The sequence below is a fragment of the Trichoderma reesei genome, assembly GCF_000167675.1.
Source record: "Trichoderma reesei QM6a unplaced genomic scaffold TRIREscaffold_1, whole genome shotgun sequence".
NCBI lineage: Eukaryota > Fungi > Ascomycota > Sordariomycetes > Hypocreales > Hypocreaceae > Trichoderma > Trichoderma reesei.
Window position 1 is genome coordinate 633,359 of NW_006711148.1, and position 15,610 is coordinate 648,968.

General features: G+C 55.6%; 6 protein-coding genes across 6 annotated transcripts; 5 read left to right on the forward strand and 1 right to left on the reverse strand.

The window, feature by feature from the left end:
• Positions 1 to 234: 234 nt before the first annotated feature.
• Positions 235 to 4,954, forward strand: TRIREDRAFT_54283 (uncharacterized protein; the record flags this gene model as incomplete). The annotated part of the gene is made up of 5 exons (XM_006961112.1): positions 235 to 636; positions 746 to 1,413; positions 1,516 to 1,806; positions 1,867 to 2,835; positions 3,097 to 4,954. The coding sequence occupies 5 exons, from the start codon at positions 235 to 237 to the stop codon at positions 4,952 to 4,954; spliced, it is 4,188 nt and encodes a 1,395-aa protein (XP_006961174.1).
• A 284-nt stretch (positions 4,955 to 5,238) lies between these two features.
• Positions 5,239 to 6,171, reverse strand: TRIREDRAFT_53721 (uncharacterized protein; the record flags this gene model as incomplete). Its single annotated transcript, XM_006961518.1, has 3 exons — positions 5,239 to 5,598; positions 5,737 to 5,917; positions 6,047 to 6,171. 3 exons carry the CDS (start codon positions 6,169 to 6,171, stop codon positions 5,239 to 5,241), a joined length of 666 nt encoding a protein of 221 aa, XP_006961580.1.
• A 738-nt stretch (positions 6,172 to 6,909) lies between these two features.
• TRIREDRAFT_53302 (uncharacterized protein) lies at positions 6,910 to 8,213 on the forward strand (the record flags this gene model as incomplete). Its single annotated transcript, XM_006961113.1, has 2 exons — positions 6,910 to 7,207; positions 7,276 to 8,213. 2 exons carry the CDS (start codon positions 6,910 to 6,912, stop codon positions 8,211 to 8,213), a joined length of 1,236 nt encoding a protein of 411 aa, XP_006961175.1.
• Positions 8,214 to 8,606: 393 nt separating this feature from the next.
• Positions 8,607 to 10,628, forward strand: TRIREDRAFT_53103 (uncharacterized protein; the record flags this gene model as incomplete). The annotated part of the gene is made up of 3 exons (XM_006961114.1): positions 8,607 to 8,685; positions 8,761 to 10,424; positions 10,491 to 10,628. The coding sequence occupies 3 exons, from the start codon at positions 8,607 to 8,609 to the stop codon at positions 10,626 to 10,628; spliced, it is 1,881 nt and encodes a 626-aa protein (XP_006961176.1).
• Positions 10,629 to 11,586: 958 nt separating this feature from the next.
• On the forward strand, positions 11,587 to 13,150 carry TRIREDRAFT_119609 (uncharacterized protein; the record flags this gene model as incomplete). The annotated part of the gene is made up of 4 exons (XM_006961115.1): positions 11,587 to 11,595; positions 11,687 to 11,741; positions 11,829 to 12,731; positions 12,798 to 13,150. The coding sequence occupies 4 exons, from the start codon at positions 11,587 to 11,589 to the stop codon at positions 12,947 to 12,949; spliced, it is 1,119 nt and encodes a 372-aa protein (XP_006961177.1). The 3' UTR covers positions 12,950 to 13,150.
• A 550-nt stretch (positions 13,151 to 13,700) lies between these two features.
• TRIREDRAFT_73689 (uncharacterized protein) lies at positions 13,701 to 15,128 on the forward strand (the record flags this gene model as incomplete). Its single annotated transcript, XM_006961116.1, has 2 exons — positions 13,701 to 14,462; positions 14,554 to 15,128. The coding sequence occupies exons 1-2, from the start codon at positions 13,937 to 13,939 to the stop codon at positions 15,126 to 15,128; spliced, it is 1,101 nt and encodes a 366-aa protein (XP_006961178.1). The 5' UTR covers positions 13,701 to 13,936.
• Between the last annotated feature and the right edge of the window lie 482 nt (positions 15,129 to 15,610).

Genomic DNA, 15,610 nt, shown 5'->3' on the forward strand with positions numbered 1-15,610 from the left:
CTGCTAAGACCTGCGGTTGCCTCTGGCTCTATTATTACTGAGCATCAACACCCTGAACTATCACCTTCAGTTGTTATAGACAGCCAAGCTCGATAAAGAGTGGGGGAGAGAACTAGCAACAGGGTGGGGGGTGAACCTCAACCTCAAAGAGCCTCGGTGCCGATAGTAATACATACCACGAAAGATATTACACTTACACAAACTCACATCTCATCGCCCTCCCCCCCGCCCACAATGAAGCCCTCACGGCTCTCCCTCCTCCTCAGGCAAACAGCCTCGGCACAACTGAGGCCACGCTCATCTCCTCACCTGCAGCGCCGCTCCCTCAGCGCAGCCGCAGGCTCACACGCCGTCCGGAACCTCCTCCAGGTCTCGAGCGAAGTGGCCGATGCCGTTGCCAACAACAAGCCCGTCGTTGCCCTGGAGTCGACAATCTACACCCACGGAGCCCTGGGAAAGGATCTCGCGCAGGAGCATGAGGACCTGGTGCGGAGCAGCGGCGGCATTCCCGCCATCATCGCCGTCGTTGAGGGTGTGCCGAAAGTGGGCGTCTCGACGGAGGAGATTATGCGGATGATTGAGGATGAGGGCACGGTCAAGGCTTCACGGAGAGACATTGCCTACTTGGTCGGCATGGTAAGTGTCCTCTCACAATATACACTTTTCTTTTTCTTCTCTTTCTTCTTCTTCTTCTTCTCTTGTAGCTGCATTACCAGTTACAGTCATAGCTGATAACCTCATCCAGGGCCTCGCAGGACGCAAGATGAACGGCGGCACAACCATCGCCGGCACAATGCTCCTCGCCAGGCTGGCCGGTATCCGCGTCTTCGGCACCGGCGGCCTCGGCGGCGTACACCGCGGCGGCGAGAACTCGCTCGACGTCTCCGCCGACCTGACCGAGCTCGGCAGGACGCGAGTCGCCGTCGTCAGCAGCGGCTGCAAGGGCTTCCTCGACATCCCGCGCACGCTCGAGTTCCTCGAGACGCAGGGCGCCTACGTGGGCACCTACGCCGACGGGCGCGCCGCCGGCAAGGTCGACTTCCCCGCCTTCTGGGCGCGGGACAGCGGCGTCAAGAGCCCGTCCGTGTACCACTCCGAGAGGGAGGCCGCCGCCATCATCCTGGCGCAGGAGCAGCTCGGCATCGAGTCGGGCATGCTCTTTGCGAACCCCATTGCCGAGGAGTTTGCCATCCCCGCAAAGGAGATGCAGGGCCACATTGACCAGGCCGTGGCCGAGGCCGACCAAAAGGGCTTCACGGGCAGCGCCAACACGCCGTATGTCCTGCAGAGGCTGAAGCAGCTCTTTGGCGACAGGATAGTCGCCGCCAACAAGCAGTTGGTGCGAGCAAACATTGTCAGGGCGACAAACATTGCCGTGGAGCTGTCGCGCTTGCTCAAGGAGGGAACGAGCTCGTAAGTCTTTCTTTAGTTAGGAGGGACATGTCTCGCATCTCTTTCTTTGCTGTTGTAATCGTACTTGTAAGTTTACGTGGATGGCATCTAATCGGTAGATAGAAGTCCATCAGGTCATAAAGTGGCGTTTGGGTCAAAGACTGAGAATAAACCTATAGCTCCTTCGAGAGCAGACTCCAAGGCTGATATCCTCGTCGCTGGATCGGTTGCCGTCGACCTTAGCTGTGATTACACAAATCCCCAGGGAGGTGATGGCCAGCCACACGTCCACACCTCGAATCCGGCCAGTATAAGCCAGTCCATCGGCGGCGTAGGCCACAATGTAGCGCTGGCTGCTCATCGAGCAAGTCGACAAGCGCAAGTCAAGTTCAGCAGCATGGTCGGCGATGATGTGTAGGCAGGCCCCCCTTACGTCTACTCAATCTATAGCACTATACGACTGACACCTCATAGTGCCGGCGCAACGGTCCTCACAGCTCTGGAAGCATCAGGACTCGATTCTACATATGTAAAGAAACTCAATCAAGCAGAGCACCCAGGCAGCCGGACCGCCCAGTACGTCGCCATCAACGACTCAAGCAAGAACCTCGTCATGGCCATGGCAGACATGGGCATCTTCACACAACACCTCTTCCCCGAAGAGTGGAAGTCGGCCATCAAAGCCACAGACCCCAAGTGGCTCGTCGTCGACGGCAACTGGAGCCCCAAGGGCATCAGGACCTGGATTCAGGCTGCCAATGAGCACGGCAGCAAAGTCGCCTTTGAGCCCGTCTCGGTTGCCAAGTCCAAGAGCCTCTTCGGCCCTCAGCGCGGCGTGCCGTCGTTGGGTGTGTTTCCCAACCAGAGCGTTGACCTTGCATCGCCCAACATCTACGAACTTTCGGCCATGTACTCCGCTGCTAAAGAGAACGGCTATTTGGATAGTATGGACTGGTTCGAGGTGATTGATTCGTTTGGTATGCGGGGAGCCAGAGACCGGTTTGTCCGTCTCACGTCGGCCGAGTTGACGGATGCTGGCGTCCCAGTGCAGTCCATCCAGTTGCTGCCTTACATTCCGACAATCATCACAAAGCTCGGATCCAAGGGCGTTCTGTTGACAACCATCTTGGGTAAAGACGATCCTCGACTTCGGGACCGTGAATCTGAAGAGTTCATCTTGACTCGGTCCTATGACGGAAATCCAGCCGTTGGCGGCATCTACATGCGATTGTTCCCACCAGTCGAGCATGTGGAGAACATTGTCTCCGTCAATGGAGTCGGAGACACGTTCCTCGGCGTCTTGGTGTCTGGACTCGCTCAGGGAGGGAGAGTCGATAAGCTGGTTGATGTGGCTCAGCGAGGCGCGGTATATACGCTCAAGTGCGCAGAGTCTGTGAGCGAGGAAGTGTCAAAGCTGGAGAGCGATTTGAAACAAGTTGCATTGTTAAAGTAAAATGAGTTCTGGTAAGAAGAAGAAAAAAGCATCAATTACGTCTAGAAATCAGGCTTCAGTCATCTGATGTGATCTATGCCATGCTGTGAGTTGTAGACTGGAAAATGGTAGCTTGAAGGCGAAACTGAGGCAGCTCCAATCAATACTTACTTACTACTACAATGTCAGCCTCGTCAAAAGTGCCCCACTACCCCCACTTGGGCAGCTTCTCGTCTGCAAGGCTGAGCTCCGGACCCAGAAAAAAATTAAAGAAAAAAAGATCCCATCTTTTTGCAGAGCAGAGCAAATCAGCCGTCGCCGAATCCCTCCCACAACAGCGGAACCAAGTCAGCGAAAATGGCCCAGCCGCAGGATCCAGACTTTTCAGAGGACGAGCTGTCCGAAAACTACCTGTCGTCCGACAATGACTCCGACGACGCCTCATCAAGAAAGAAGCCGGTGGTTGCGATGCAGGACAAGGACTCGGACGAGGAAGACCTGGAACGGCTCGTTTTCGGCAGCAAAGTCAGCTTCGGAGAGAGTCTCTTCAAGAGCGGCAGCCTGATTGGCACAGCAGACGACAAAGAAGGCAAGGAGCTGGAATTGGCCGATGCGGACACCGGCGGCCTGGAAGACGTCGACGATGCCGACCTGTTCATGATCGATACCGCCCCGAGCGGCGCAGTCCCTCAAGCAACAACCGTCACCTCCAAGGCGAAAAAGGCGGAGCACGGCGATCCGGCCGCCTGGGAGGACAGCGACGACGACCGACTGGCAATTTCCCTTGCGAACCATACACGGCTGCGAAAACTGCGACTGACCGAGGCCGAGGACCTCGTGAGCGGCACCGAGTACAGCAGGAGGCTTCGACAGCGCTACCTCCAGCTCCATCCTGCGCCCGCGTGGGCCAAGGAGGCCGAGGGGCGCCCTACGAAGCGAAGGCGGCGCTCATCTGCCTCCTCCGGCTCTTCAGATGAGAGCGGCAGCGAGTCCGACGGCGGTGATGCGTCTGCGCAGCCGCTGGAGGACTTTTTGCGGGACGTCAAGAGCCTGTCTGGCGCAGGCGGACCCAAGAAGCGACGGCTCAGGCCAGAGATTATCGACATCCAGAGAACGCGCGAAATCTCCGACACACACCTTGCGCCTGTGGAATGTCTTTCCTTCCACCCCGAGTACCCCGTTCTGCTGTCGGCGAGCACCGCCTCGGTGCTATACCTCCACCACATTGCGCCCGACGCCCACCCGGTGCCGAACCCCCGGTTGACGTCCGTACAGGTCAAGGGCGTGGACATTCGAAGAGCAGAGTTCCTGTACCCCGGCGGCGACAAGGTCTTCATCGGCGGGCGGAGGAAGTTCTTCCACCACTGGGACCTCAAGACGGGCGTCGTGCAGAAGACGTCGCAGATTCTGGGCCACGGGCTGGAGCACAAGACGATGGAGCGCTTCAAGCTGAGCCCCTGCGGCAGGTACATGGCCATCACGGCGTCGACGCGCAAGGGCGGCGGCATCATCAACATCCTCAGCGTGGGCTCCCTGCAGTGGATCGCCGCGGCCCGGCTGTCGAGCAGGAACGGCATCGCCGACTTTGCGTGGTGGAGCACCGGCAACGGCATGACGATCCTGGGCAAGGACGGCCAGGTCGGCGAGTACAGCGTCGAGACGAGGAGCTTCGTGGGCCTGTGGCGCGACGACGGCTGCATCGGCGGCATCGTCATTGCTCTCGGCGGCCACCAGGGGCCCGAGCTGATTGGCGACGACCGCTGGGTGGCCATTGGCTCCAACTCGGGCATCACCAACATCTACGACCGCAGCGAGCTCCTTGCCCTGGACGCCGAAAAGAACATTGTCATCAAGGAGGCGCCGAAGCCCACGCGCGTGTTTGAGCAGCTCGTCACGCCCGTCACCGTCCTGACGTTTTCTCCCGACGGCCAGCTCCTCGCTTTCGGCAGCAGGTCATCAAAGGACGCCCTCAGGCTGGCTCACCTGCCGAGCTGCACCGTCTACAGGAACTGGCCGACGGCGCAGACGCCGCTGGGGAGAATAACGGCGGTGGCGTTTGGCAAGGATAGCAGTTTGTTGGCGGTGGGTAATGATACGGGCAAGATTCGGCTGTGGGAGATTAGGAACTAGATGGATGGGGGGAGCTTTCTTATTGTGAATAGAGGGATTTCCGAGCGGACTGCTTTGTTGAATTTCAATTGATGCCTTGAATCGTATTCTTTCTGACCGATATCGAATCTCCCGTTCCCAGCTCATCTATGTTTCTCCCGAGTTCGGCTGAACCAGACCTATCCAGTGACTTGATTTTTCCCATGGCCATTGAGTTTTTTTTGTTTGCCGCGTATTTCCTTTCCCTTTGAATTCCCAGTAAACGCCAATTACCCATCAGCATAGTAGAAACAACCCGAGATTCTCTAAACGAGCTCCGCATCACCATCCTCAACCAGCCCCTTCGCGCTCGACCACCTCATGATCAACACATCCCCATTCGCCGCCGGCAGAATCGTGTCGACATCAGTGCCCTTGCCATAGACGTCCTTATCACGAAGAAGCCGCACAAAGACGGCCGTGTCCAGATCCGGGCTGTCAATCATGCTGACGTTGCCAGCGGTGTCGTTGAGGTTCTGCAGGCGCTGGGGGAAGGACGAGAGGAAGGACGAAAGGTAGTGGTTGTGCAGGAGAGCTTGGTGCCTCGTGGCGTAGGCCAGTTCCGTGGGGGAGAGGCGCTGTCTGAGGGATTCCGTTGAGAGGTAGTGGAGGGTGTGCTTGTCGATCTTGAGAAAGGGGGGGAGGGGGAGATGAAGATTAGCTTGTGAGACTTCGTAGTCGTATGTGTATGCAAGGAGCTAGGTAGTTATGTGTGGTTGCTTTGATTGGAGATTTTGAGGTGTTGAATTTTGACTTGACTTTACCTTTGCTATTCTTGTTCTCAGATAGCTCCGTACGAGGAACTTGTAGCGCTCGAGCTCCGTCTGGATGACGATGAGGGCAAAGTTGGTCTTGGGGTCCATGTCGCCCGTCATGTCCTCGATGCGCTCAATCTGAGATTTGATCTTGGAGTTGACTCGCTCAAACAAGCCATCCGCAGGCCAGCTATGACAAAACACAATCAGTCACAGTTATCAATTTAAGAACAAAAAAAAAAAAAAAACATGTAATCTCCGGTGAAGAAATCAGTGCTATGAATGCCCAATATCAGATGAAAGGGAAGAAAAAACTCACTTGAGCAGCTCAGGCGCCGACCTCTCAGCGACCCAAAGGCGCGTCAGGGCCTGCAGGTCCCGCGTCTCCAGCGGGATGCCGTGAGACGCGGGATCGACCTCTCGGAGGATGTCGTCAATGTCCATGGCACGATCGGGTCATGAGTGCCGAGATGTCGTCGACATTTGTGCTCCCAACCCAGAGGAGATTCAGGTCTTGAGGGCAAAGTACTACCTTAGTAAAGCAGGGCAGTTCGAGATTGAATGAGGACGGGGTTTTTCCCGTGGTGGGGTGTCGCCGTTAGGTACTTGTTCAGCGTTGGGCCAATGTGCCAAGCTGCAGGTACTGTGTACGATGATGCGCTGGCAGACGAGCTCGTTATTGGTGAGCGCCACGATTTAGCGGTCTTGCAGCGGTTTCTGTTACTGAGTTACAGGGGCACTTGATTGCCCGCAGTTCGAGTTGACGCAACGACAAGCCCGTCAGAACCTCACAAGCAACTTCCTGTCATCATTACAACGCCGGCACGTCAAGCACCGAAAGATATGAATGCCTTACAAAAGCCGTTCCATCCGAATCTAGGAGTGAAGTATAGCATGATGCATCACCAAGGAATGGGTTCAGCGGCATCAATGATACCTACTTGACCGGGGTTGGCGCATGTGTGTAAGAGAGGTTGCTAAATTCAGCCGAGGCACGTCTCCTCTTACACACAATGACATAAAGCAACATTGGGACACACTTCAGCCCAAGGCTCAATGCCCTTGAGTTCGGGAGCAATTGCTTAACAGCAGCAGCAGCAGCAGCAGCAGTCTTGATCCGTCATCATACATCATAGACATACTCTTGTTTCTTGTTCAATCGATACCTCATCTTCAGCAACAATGGCGGATCAAGACGGAGACGGCCCTCAGCCGTATGCCGCATACCTGCGGACCGTTGTCCAAAAGGGCCTCTTGGCCGGCGAGTTGCCTATCGTGACGACGAACCCAAGCTGGCTGGAAGAGCAAGCCAAGAAGAAGATGAACCGGGCGGGCTTTGAGTACATCCTTGGCGGAGCGGGAGAGTCGTCGACCATGGATGCGAATCGGCTCGCCTTCCGCCAGTGGAAGATTGTTCCTCGCGTGTTGAAGCCCACGACGCCTCGCGATCTGAGTGTCACCCTCTTTGGCCACAAGTATGGTATGTCAGAAGTGCCAACTCTCCTGTACCCTTGCCTCTTGGGGAACCTGAAGCTGACCAGGTACCAGACGTCCCGGTGTTGATGGCTCCTGTAGGCGTTAATTCGCTATTTCACAAAGACAAAGAGATTGGTGTTGCCCAAGCCTGTGCTGCGTTAAACGTCCCATTCACCATGAGCACAGTCGCTCAAACCACAATTGAAGACATTGCAGCCGCAGTCCCAGACTCGCCAAAATGGTTCCAGCTCTACTGGCCCAGCGACGAGGAAACCACCGCTTCTCTCCTGAAGAGGGCCAAGGACAATGGCTTCACAGCACTCGTCGTCACCCTAGACACGTGGACGCTCGCGTGGAGGCCGCACGACCTGGATTCTGCCAACCTCCCCTTCCTCCTCGGCGAAGGCTGCGCAAACGGCTTTGCAGATCCTGTAGTTAGGCGCAAGTTTGCAGAGATGAGCGACGGCGGCACTCCCGAGGATAATATCGTGCAGGCCTCGGTCTACTGGATCGGAGAGGCTTTCCCCGGAAGCTCTCACTCTTGGGGAGACATCAAGATTTTGAAAAAGTACTGGGACGGGCCCATCATTCTCAAGGGGATCCTCAGCGTCGAAGATGCCGAGCTGGCTGCTGAGCATGGCGTCGACGGAATCATCGTCAGCAACCACGGCGGCCGCCAACTCGACGGCGCTGTGGCGACTCTGGACGTGCTCCCGGAGATTGTCGACGCCGTCGGCTCCAGGGTGACTGTCATGATGGACTCTGGCATCCGTACTGGTGCCGACATCGTCAAGGCTCTTGCGCTGGGAGCGAAGGCGGTCCTTGTTGGGAGGCCGGTGGTTTATGGACTGGGCATCAACGGCAAGGAAGGGGCTGAGGCAGTGCTCGCTGGACTGCTGGCTGATTTGGATTTGACCATGGGCTTTGCTGGGGCGAAACGCGTTGCCGACTTGAAGAGGTCGCTGCTGCGGAGGGTCAAGTATCCTGGAGATGTCAGGTCGAATCTATGAGCATTGGAACTCCCTTCTAGACGACTCTGTGGTGGAGCTTTGTCCTGTAGAGTTCAAGTATACTCATGTCCCTTCATACTGGAGGCAATAAGAGAAAATGTACATTTTCTTGATCTTGGGCTCCTCTGTTCTCATCGTATATAGACGCTCTGTGGTGGATGTCATGGGAACCTCCCGGGGTCTTGTAGAACACACAGTGTCAAATACAGTGCGAATTACCGCTGGTAATCGTCTGCAAATGCGCATCGCAAGGCTGCAGCTTGCAACCAAAAGCTTCAAGCTAACCCGGTCATCGCGCTCCCAGCCTTCCCAACCGCGACAAGCCATTGTCCGAGGCAGCGTCGTCCTTTGAGCTCCTGGAAGTCGCATCAGACACTCGAGTTATTCGCGGCCATGGCGGATTCGACAGCAGACGACGCCAGTCGCTCGCAGAAGCGCAGCCATGCAGAGTATGCAGAGCAGGACGGTTCAGGTACGGGCACCTCCCTCGCGTCGCATCTTGGAACAAACCCTTGAGATACTGACAGACTTTGTTCGATATCAATAGACTCCTCGTCCGACGATGACATGGGGCCGCAGCTCCCCACCGAAGCCCCCAAGAAGAAGCGCCGCGTCCTGCCCTACGAAAAGCTCTACATCTCGGCGCTGCCCAAGTCTGTCCGCTACTCCAAGTCGCTGATGCACAAGGAGCAGGTGCTCTTCGCTACCTGGACGCCGCTGACCGATTTCCTCATTACGTCGTCTGCAGACGGCGTGGTCAAGTTCTGGAAGAAGATTGGCAAGGGCATCGAGTTCGTCAAGCAGTTCAAGGCGCACAACGGCACCATCACGTCCGTCTCGGTGAGCCGCGACGGGCGGAGCTTTGCGACGGCCGGCGACGACGAGACGATTAAAATCTTTGACGTCTTTACATTCGACCTGCTGTCCATGATTACGCTCAAGTATGTGCCCAAGTGCGTCTGCTGGGTTCACAAAAAGGGGGCTTCGTTTCCTGTGCTGGCTGTTTCAGAGGATGCCAAGCCATTGATACATATCTATGATGGCCGGGGTGAGCAGGAGGATGCCATGCACACGATCAAGGGCTTGCATCGGAGTCCGGTCCATCTCATGACGTTCAACGACGAGTACGACTGCGTCGTTTCAGCAGACGAGAATGGCATGATTGAATATTGGCAGCCCAGCGGCAACTACGAGAAGCCGAGCAACGTCTTTGAGTACAAGAGCTCGACAAACCTGTTCGACTTCAAGAAAGCCAAATCCGTACCTACGTGCCTGACGATATCGCCCAACGGCAAGAGTCTGGCCGCATTCTCACTGCCTGACCGAAAGATACGGATATTCGACTTTGCGACGGCCAAGCTTCACAGGACATACGATGAATCGCTGCAAGTGGCTGAGGATATGCAGCGGGTTGGCACAGCCGCGCAGAAGCTGGACCCCGTGGAGTTTGGCAGGCGGCTAGCTCAAGAGCGTGAGATTGAGTCACAGACCCTGAGGAACAAGTCCAATGTCATCTTCGATGAGTCGGGCAACTTTATCCTTTACGGTTCCATGGTGGGAATCAAAGTTCTCAACACATATACAAATCAGGTCGTCAAGGTGTACGGCAAGGATGAGAACCTTCGCGCCCTCAACTTGGCCATATACCAAGGGCAGCCCCAGAAGAAGGGCATAGTGTCAGTCGAGATGGGTGCCTCGAGCAATCCTCTGCTGCAGGAGTCAGAAGCTCGAGATCCCATTCTCGTTGCCACCGGCGTAGGCAAGGTGAGGTTCTACATGTTTACAAACGACGAGGAGATTTCCAAATCAACGCGAGACGTCCAAAACGAAAAGCCCACGGTGCTGGGAGGCAAGGACAAGGCGCAGGCGGCCAAGAAGGCGGAGACTGGAACCGCTGCCGTTCTACACACTACCTATGGCGATATCCATATCCGCCTCTTCCCCGACGCGGCGCCCAAGGCCGTGGAAAATTTCGTTACACATGCCAAGCGCGGCTACTACAACAACACGATATTCCATCGCGTGATTCGAAAGTTCATGATTCAGGGCGGTGACCCTCTGGGCGATGGCACGGGAGGCGAGAGTATCTGGGGCCGCGACTTTGAGGACGAGTTTAGCAGCTTGAAGCACGACAAGCCGTACACGGTGAGCATGGCGAATGCAGGTCCCAATACGAACGCCAGCCAGTTTTTCATAACCACGGAGAAGACGGTGAGTTACTCTTGACTCGACGCGAAAGATGCAAAGACATTGACTGATTGTGTGTCGTTATTTTAGCCTTGGCTGGATGGGAAGCATACCATTTTTGGGCGAGCGACGCAGGGCTTGGACGTGATTCACAAGATTGAAAACACGAGGACGCACAAGGAGAAGCCGGAGGAGGATATCAAGATTCTCAACATTGATGTCATGTAATGATGGGTTAGCAATGGTTGAGTGAGCGAGTTACTTTGTCCTTGGATGACATGGACACCAAGATCATCAGGCATGGGATTACATGTAGGTAGGATATCGAGGCAAAGTGTGCGTCTATAGGAGGATACCATATCTACCCCTTGATGACTTTAGGGTTGAACAACATACTGCAACATAATACTACTACTACGTCCCATCGCAACAGACAATTCGCATCTCGTCAATATTATTACTCAGGCTGGACCTGGTGGTGCGTGAGATGTGCCACCCTCTGCCACCCCTGTCTCCCAGTTGCCCCAGAAGCCAATCACACGGTTCCAATTCTCCACGTCTGTGACGGCGTTGCGCTCGCACCACCGACGTCGGCCCTTTGGATGCAACAAAAGTGAGTAATAATTGGAGAGCCGGGCTGTACGAGTATGTATGAACTACCTCTAGTGGGCAAAGTCGTAAGCGGGAAGCATTACAATGGGAATGTTCCCCATTGGCTTGCGAGCTGTGTGGCATGATATTATGTCTGTACCTCTAGGTGAGGGTAAATAGCACGGAGGAGCGTCGGAGCTGTTTGTTAGTGCATGCATGTGGGATCGATGGGTAGGTGGTATGCACATGTGTTGGTTTTAACAAGAACTGAGGCTCGGTTGATTTTTGCACTTTTTCACTTACACAGTCGTTCTTTTGTCGAATAACCTCTGGCAATAAAAGAAGAGAAGAGGCAGATTGCAAAAGAGAAGCATCTTGTATTCTCTCTTATATCCCTTTCCAAATCCAGCCAAGTCTTGCCAACGGGCTCCTATTGACGTCACCCGAGTTGAGCCCTCCAACACCTTTTTTTTTCTGCTTTCAACATCCAATTCGAATTCTGTGAAGCACATTATTTTTTCCTTTTTTTTTCCCCCTCTATACCCTCCTCTCTTGGTGTCTCTCTTCAGCTTGAGACTGAAGAACCTCCCTCATCATGTCTACCGTAAGTCCACCCTGTGTTCAGTTCATCTTGATCATCGCCAGCTACCTATTGAGCTTCGCGAGTGGAGTGACTCACCAGATTGCCCCTCCAGTTCTACATCGAGAACAAGAATGTCGGCAACCAGGCCGAATCAGAAGATTGGCGCAGTAAGTCCTTCTCACTCTTCTCAAATCCTATATCTGCAAAGAAGAATACCGTAATCTCCTTCATACTGACATGTCGGCCACAACCAGTCCGCGGCTACAACCCTCTGACGCCTCCCGACCTGCTCCAGCACGAGATCCCCCAGACGACCGAGTCCAAAAAGACCGTCATCGACGGCCGCAACGAGGCCGTGGCCATTGTCAATGGCAAGGACCCCAAGCACCGCCTGCTCATCGTCGTAGGCCCCTGCTCGATCCACGACCCCGAGGCCGCCCTCGCCTACTGCGACCTGCTCCTCCAGGCCAAGGAGAAGCACAAGGACGAGCTGCTCATTGTCATGCGGTCGTACCTCGAGAAGCCGCGCACGACGGTCGGCTGGAAGGGCCTCATCAACGACCCGGACATTGACGGCAGCTTCAAGATCAACAAGGGCCTGCGGCTGTCGCGCCAGCTCTTTGTCGACCTGACGAGCAAGGGCATGCCCATTGCGAGCGAGATGCTGGATACCATCTCTCCCCAGTTCTTGGCTGATCTGCTGAGCGTCGGCGCCATTGGCGCGCGCACGACCGAGAGCCAGCTGCACCGCGAGCTGGCCAGTGGGTTGAGTTTCCCCGTTGGCTTCAAGAACGGCACCGATGGTTCACTTGGCGTTGCGATCGATGCCATGGGCGCCGTCAGGCACCCTCACCACTTCCTCTCCGTTACCAAGCCTGGTGTTGTGGCCATTGTGGGAACAACGGGTAACGAGGACTGCTTCGTCATCCTGCGCGGTGGCACAAAGGGCACAAACTACGATCCCGAGAGCATCGCCGAGGCCAAGGCTGCGCTGGACAAGAAGGGGGCTCCCCCGAGGTTGATGATTGACTGCAGCCACGGCAACTCACTAAAGAACCACAAGAACCAGCCCAAGGTCGCCAGTGTCGTCGCCGAGCAGGTTGCCAAGGGCGAGACTGCCATCATGGGCCTCATGATTGAGAGCAACATTAATGAAGGTGAGCAACGTCTGATGATGACATCGCTCTGGGAAGCTTCTGCTAACGAAGGGATGATGATGATAGGCAACCAGAAGGTGCCGGAGGAGGGCAAGTCCGGGCTCAAGTACGGCGTCAGCATCACAGACGCCTGCATCAACTGGGCAGATACCGAGGCGGTGCTCGACAACCTGGCGGAAGCTGTCAAACAGAGAAGAAAGGTTTTGGGAATCAACTGAGTTGGCTGAAGGAGCACGCACTCTTTTCAGCCTTTTGCATACGTACATACCCCCCTTTGTCCTTCCAGGGACACGCAGCTGGTCGTCGGGCTTGTTGACTGCTTTGTCGCTGTGGTGCCAGCGTGTGCGAGTTTCTGCTGGTTTTCTGCGAATCGGATATACTAAAACTGCTGCTGATTTTTTTCCTCTATTTGCTGCCCTGGTTGAGCATCAGGCGCTGGTTGCGCTGAACGCGCCTCTGGCTGTACATAAAAGACTACCAAAAAGTTTGTGGCGCTGGTTGATTAATAGCATCGCCAGGCGGAAGTGTGTCTGATTTGACATATTGCCATTTGGATATGGCGTGTATAACGGGTTCCCAGTGAACACTCTCAAGGTGAACATTCTCAAGGTAAATGTCGAACCTTGTGTAGAAAGTGAAAAAGGATCAGCATTGCAAAGTGTCGTATTACGTGAATACCTACCAAGTGAAGCCATCGCCATGACGCCCGTTGCTGTCCGGCTCACACTGTGCAACGTTTGTCGCAGCCAAAAAAAGGACCGCTTACTTGATCCAGCCAAGCATCAATCAATCAGCAAGGCTGCTCTCTAGCAGCATCCCAGCACCAGCAGAAGCGAAGCGCAGCCCAGCCAATTTTCCAGGCGACGGACGGCAGGCACGAAGCTGGCGACTCTCGCTCATTCTTTTTCTCTTCCCAGCACCGTCGGCATCTGTCATCAATTGATCCCTCGCCAATCGCGGGGGCATCGCGCGCTCCTTTTTTGCTTCCTTTCCTTCGTCTTCCTTTTTTTCCCTTAACGACTTCTTATTCCCTTCATCTGATTCACCTCTGAGCTCACCTTGCTGCCGCCTCAATCACCCTCTTCGGCTCGGTTCTTGCTCTCTCTCTCTCTCCTCGACGCGACTTGCATCATCACCACCACCGTCATCCTCATCCTCGCCTCCCAAGCGCAGCGAGCGACGCGCGCGCGCCCACTCCTAAAACCATGGCGCCCACCTACTCGCCGCCAGACTCGCCGCTATCGTCCGCAATGGACTCGTCAGAACCATACGAGGAAGACGCCCACGACCACGACCACGACGACGAGACGGCGCTGCGGCCGTCCAAGCGCCAAAAGGTCGAGGCCGGCTCGACCACGTCGTCGGCCGTCGTCCCCGACGCCGAGCACGAGCCCGTCCCGGAGCCCGATCCGCTCGAGGGCATGTCGGACGTGTCGTCGGACACGTCGGGCGACATCCCCAGCTCGCCCGTCAACGCCCGGCTCGAGGAGGAGGACTTCCAGGACCAGGTCACCGTCTGCGACTGGGACGGCTGCCCGGCCGGCGACCAGGGCAACATGGACAAGCTGGTCGAGCACATCCACAACTCGCATATAGAGAACCGACAGAAGAAGTACACGTGCGAGTGGCGGAGCTGCAACCGCAAGGGCCTGCCTCATGCCAGCGGCTATGCTCTCAAGGCTCACATGCGGAGCCATACCAGAGAGAAGCCTTTTTACTGCTACCTGCCTGGTACGTTTGGGATGAAGCATCTTGGAATGTTATTCGATACGCGGTATTGTTTTTTTGCTGTGCTAACACTTGCCCTTGCCCAACCCAATAGAATGCGACCGCTCCTTCACGAGGTCAGATGCTCTTGCTAAGCACATGCGAACCGTCCACGAGACAGAAGCGCTGCGGCCGTCGGACCCCGTGCCGAAATCCATGCAGTCAGGGCCAACTGGCCGGACGGGAAAGCTCAAAATCATCATCAAGACGCCTCAATCGCAGTCTGCGCAAGACGACGGAGATGATGCCAACGGTGACGTCCCTCCGTCAGAGTGCTTCACGGTACTGCCCCCCGACCTCTTTACCGAAGAGGAGCTGCAGATTCCTCTCCCCAAGCTGTGGCGTAAGTGCCACTGGGAGGCGACATGGGCCGAGGAGGTTGGAGAGGCGCTGAGGAACGAGTGCAAGCAGTGGGAGGACCTCTACTACAAGGAGTGGCTCGACAAGGAGGTGCTGCTGTCGCAGGTTATCCAGAGCGAGGTCGATTGGCACGAGCGGCGCCAGGCGATCATCTCGGGCGCCGCCGATGTGCAGATCCCCAGCAGCACGGAAGAGAGAGAGGAAGAGGCTGCGAATGGCGGCGGCGGCGACAAGCCCATTGCGGCGGCGGCGGGGGGCGATGAGGATTGAAGTCTATGCAAGAGTGTCGTTTCTTCACTCTACATGATGACGGATATTTGGTGAATGGGGAGAGGCATCTAATGGGGAAGGGGCTGGGAGGCTTTTTGAAGCCCAAAACAAAAGGGACAGGCTTGGAAGAGCATGCGGCGGGGAGTTTTGGGAGTTCTCTGTCACCGCGAGACGCGCATAAGGAGGGCTGAATGTCCATGGCGGTCTTGTTTCTTTGCTTTCTCTCTCTCTTTTTTTTTTTTTTTCTTTTTTGCTTCTTCTTTTGATCTTTGCGTCTTACGGTCTACGGCGGCTCGAAGAAGAAGGTCAGAGCTTGTTCGTATGGGATGGACGCAAAAGAGGGGATGCTTTTTGCCATGGCTTGCTTTGAAGGATGTAAGATACGTGCACGAAATACAAAGACGGTTTCAAAGCTCAAACGCAGTTCAAATAGCATACCATTGGATGCGACTCACTTTGACATGTCATGTTTTTTCCCACAG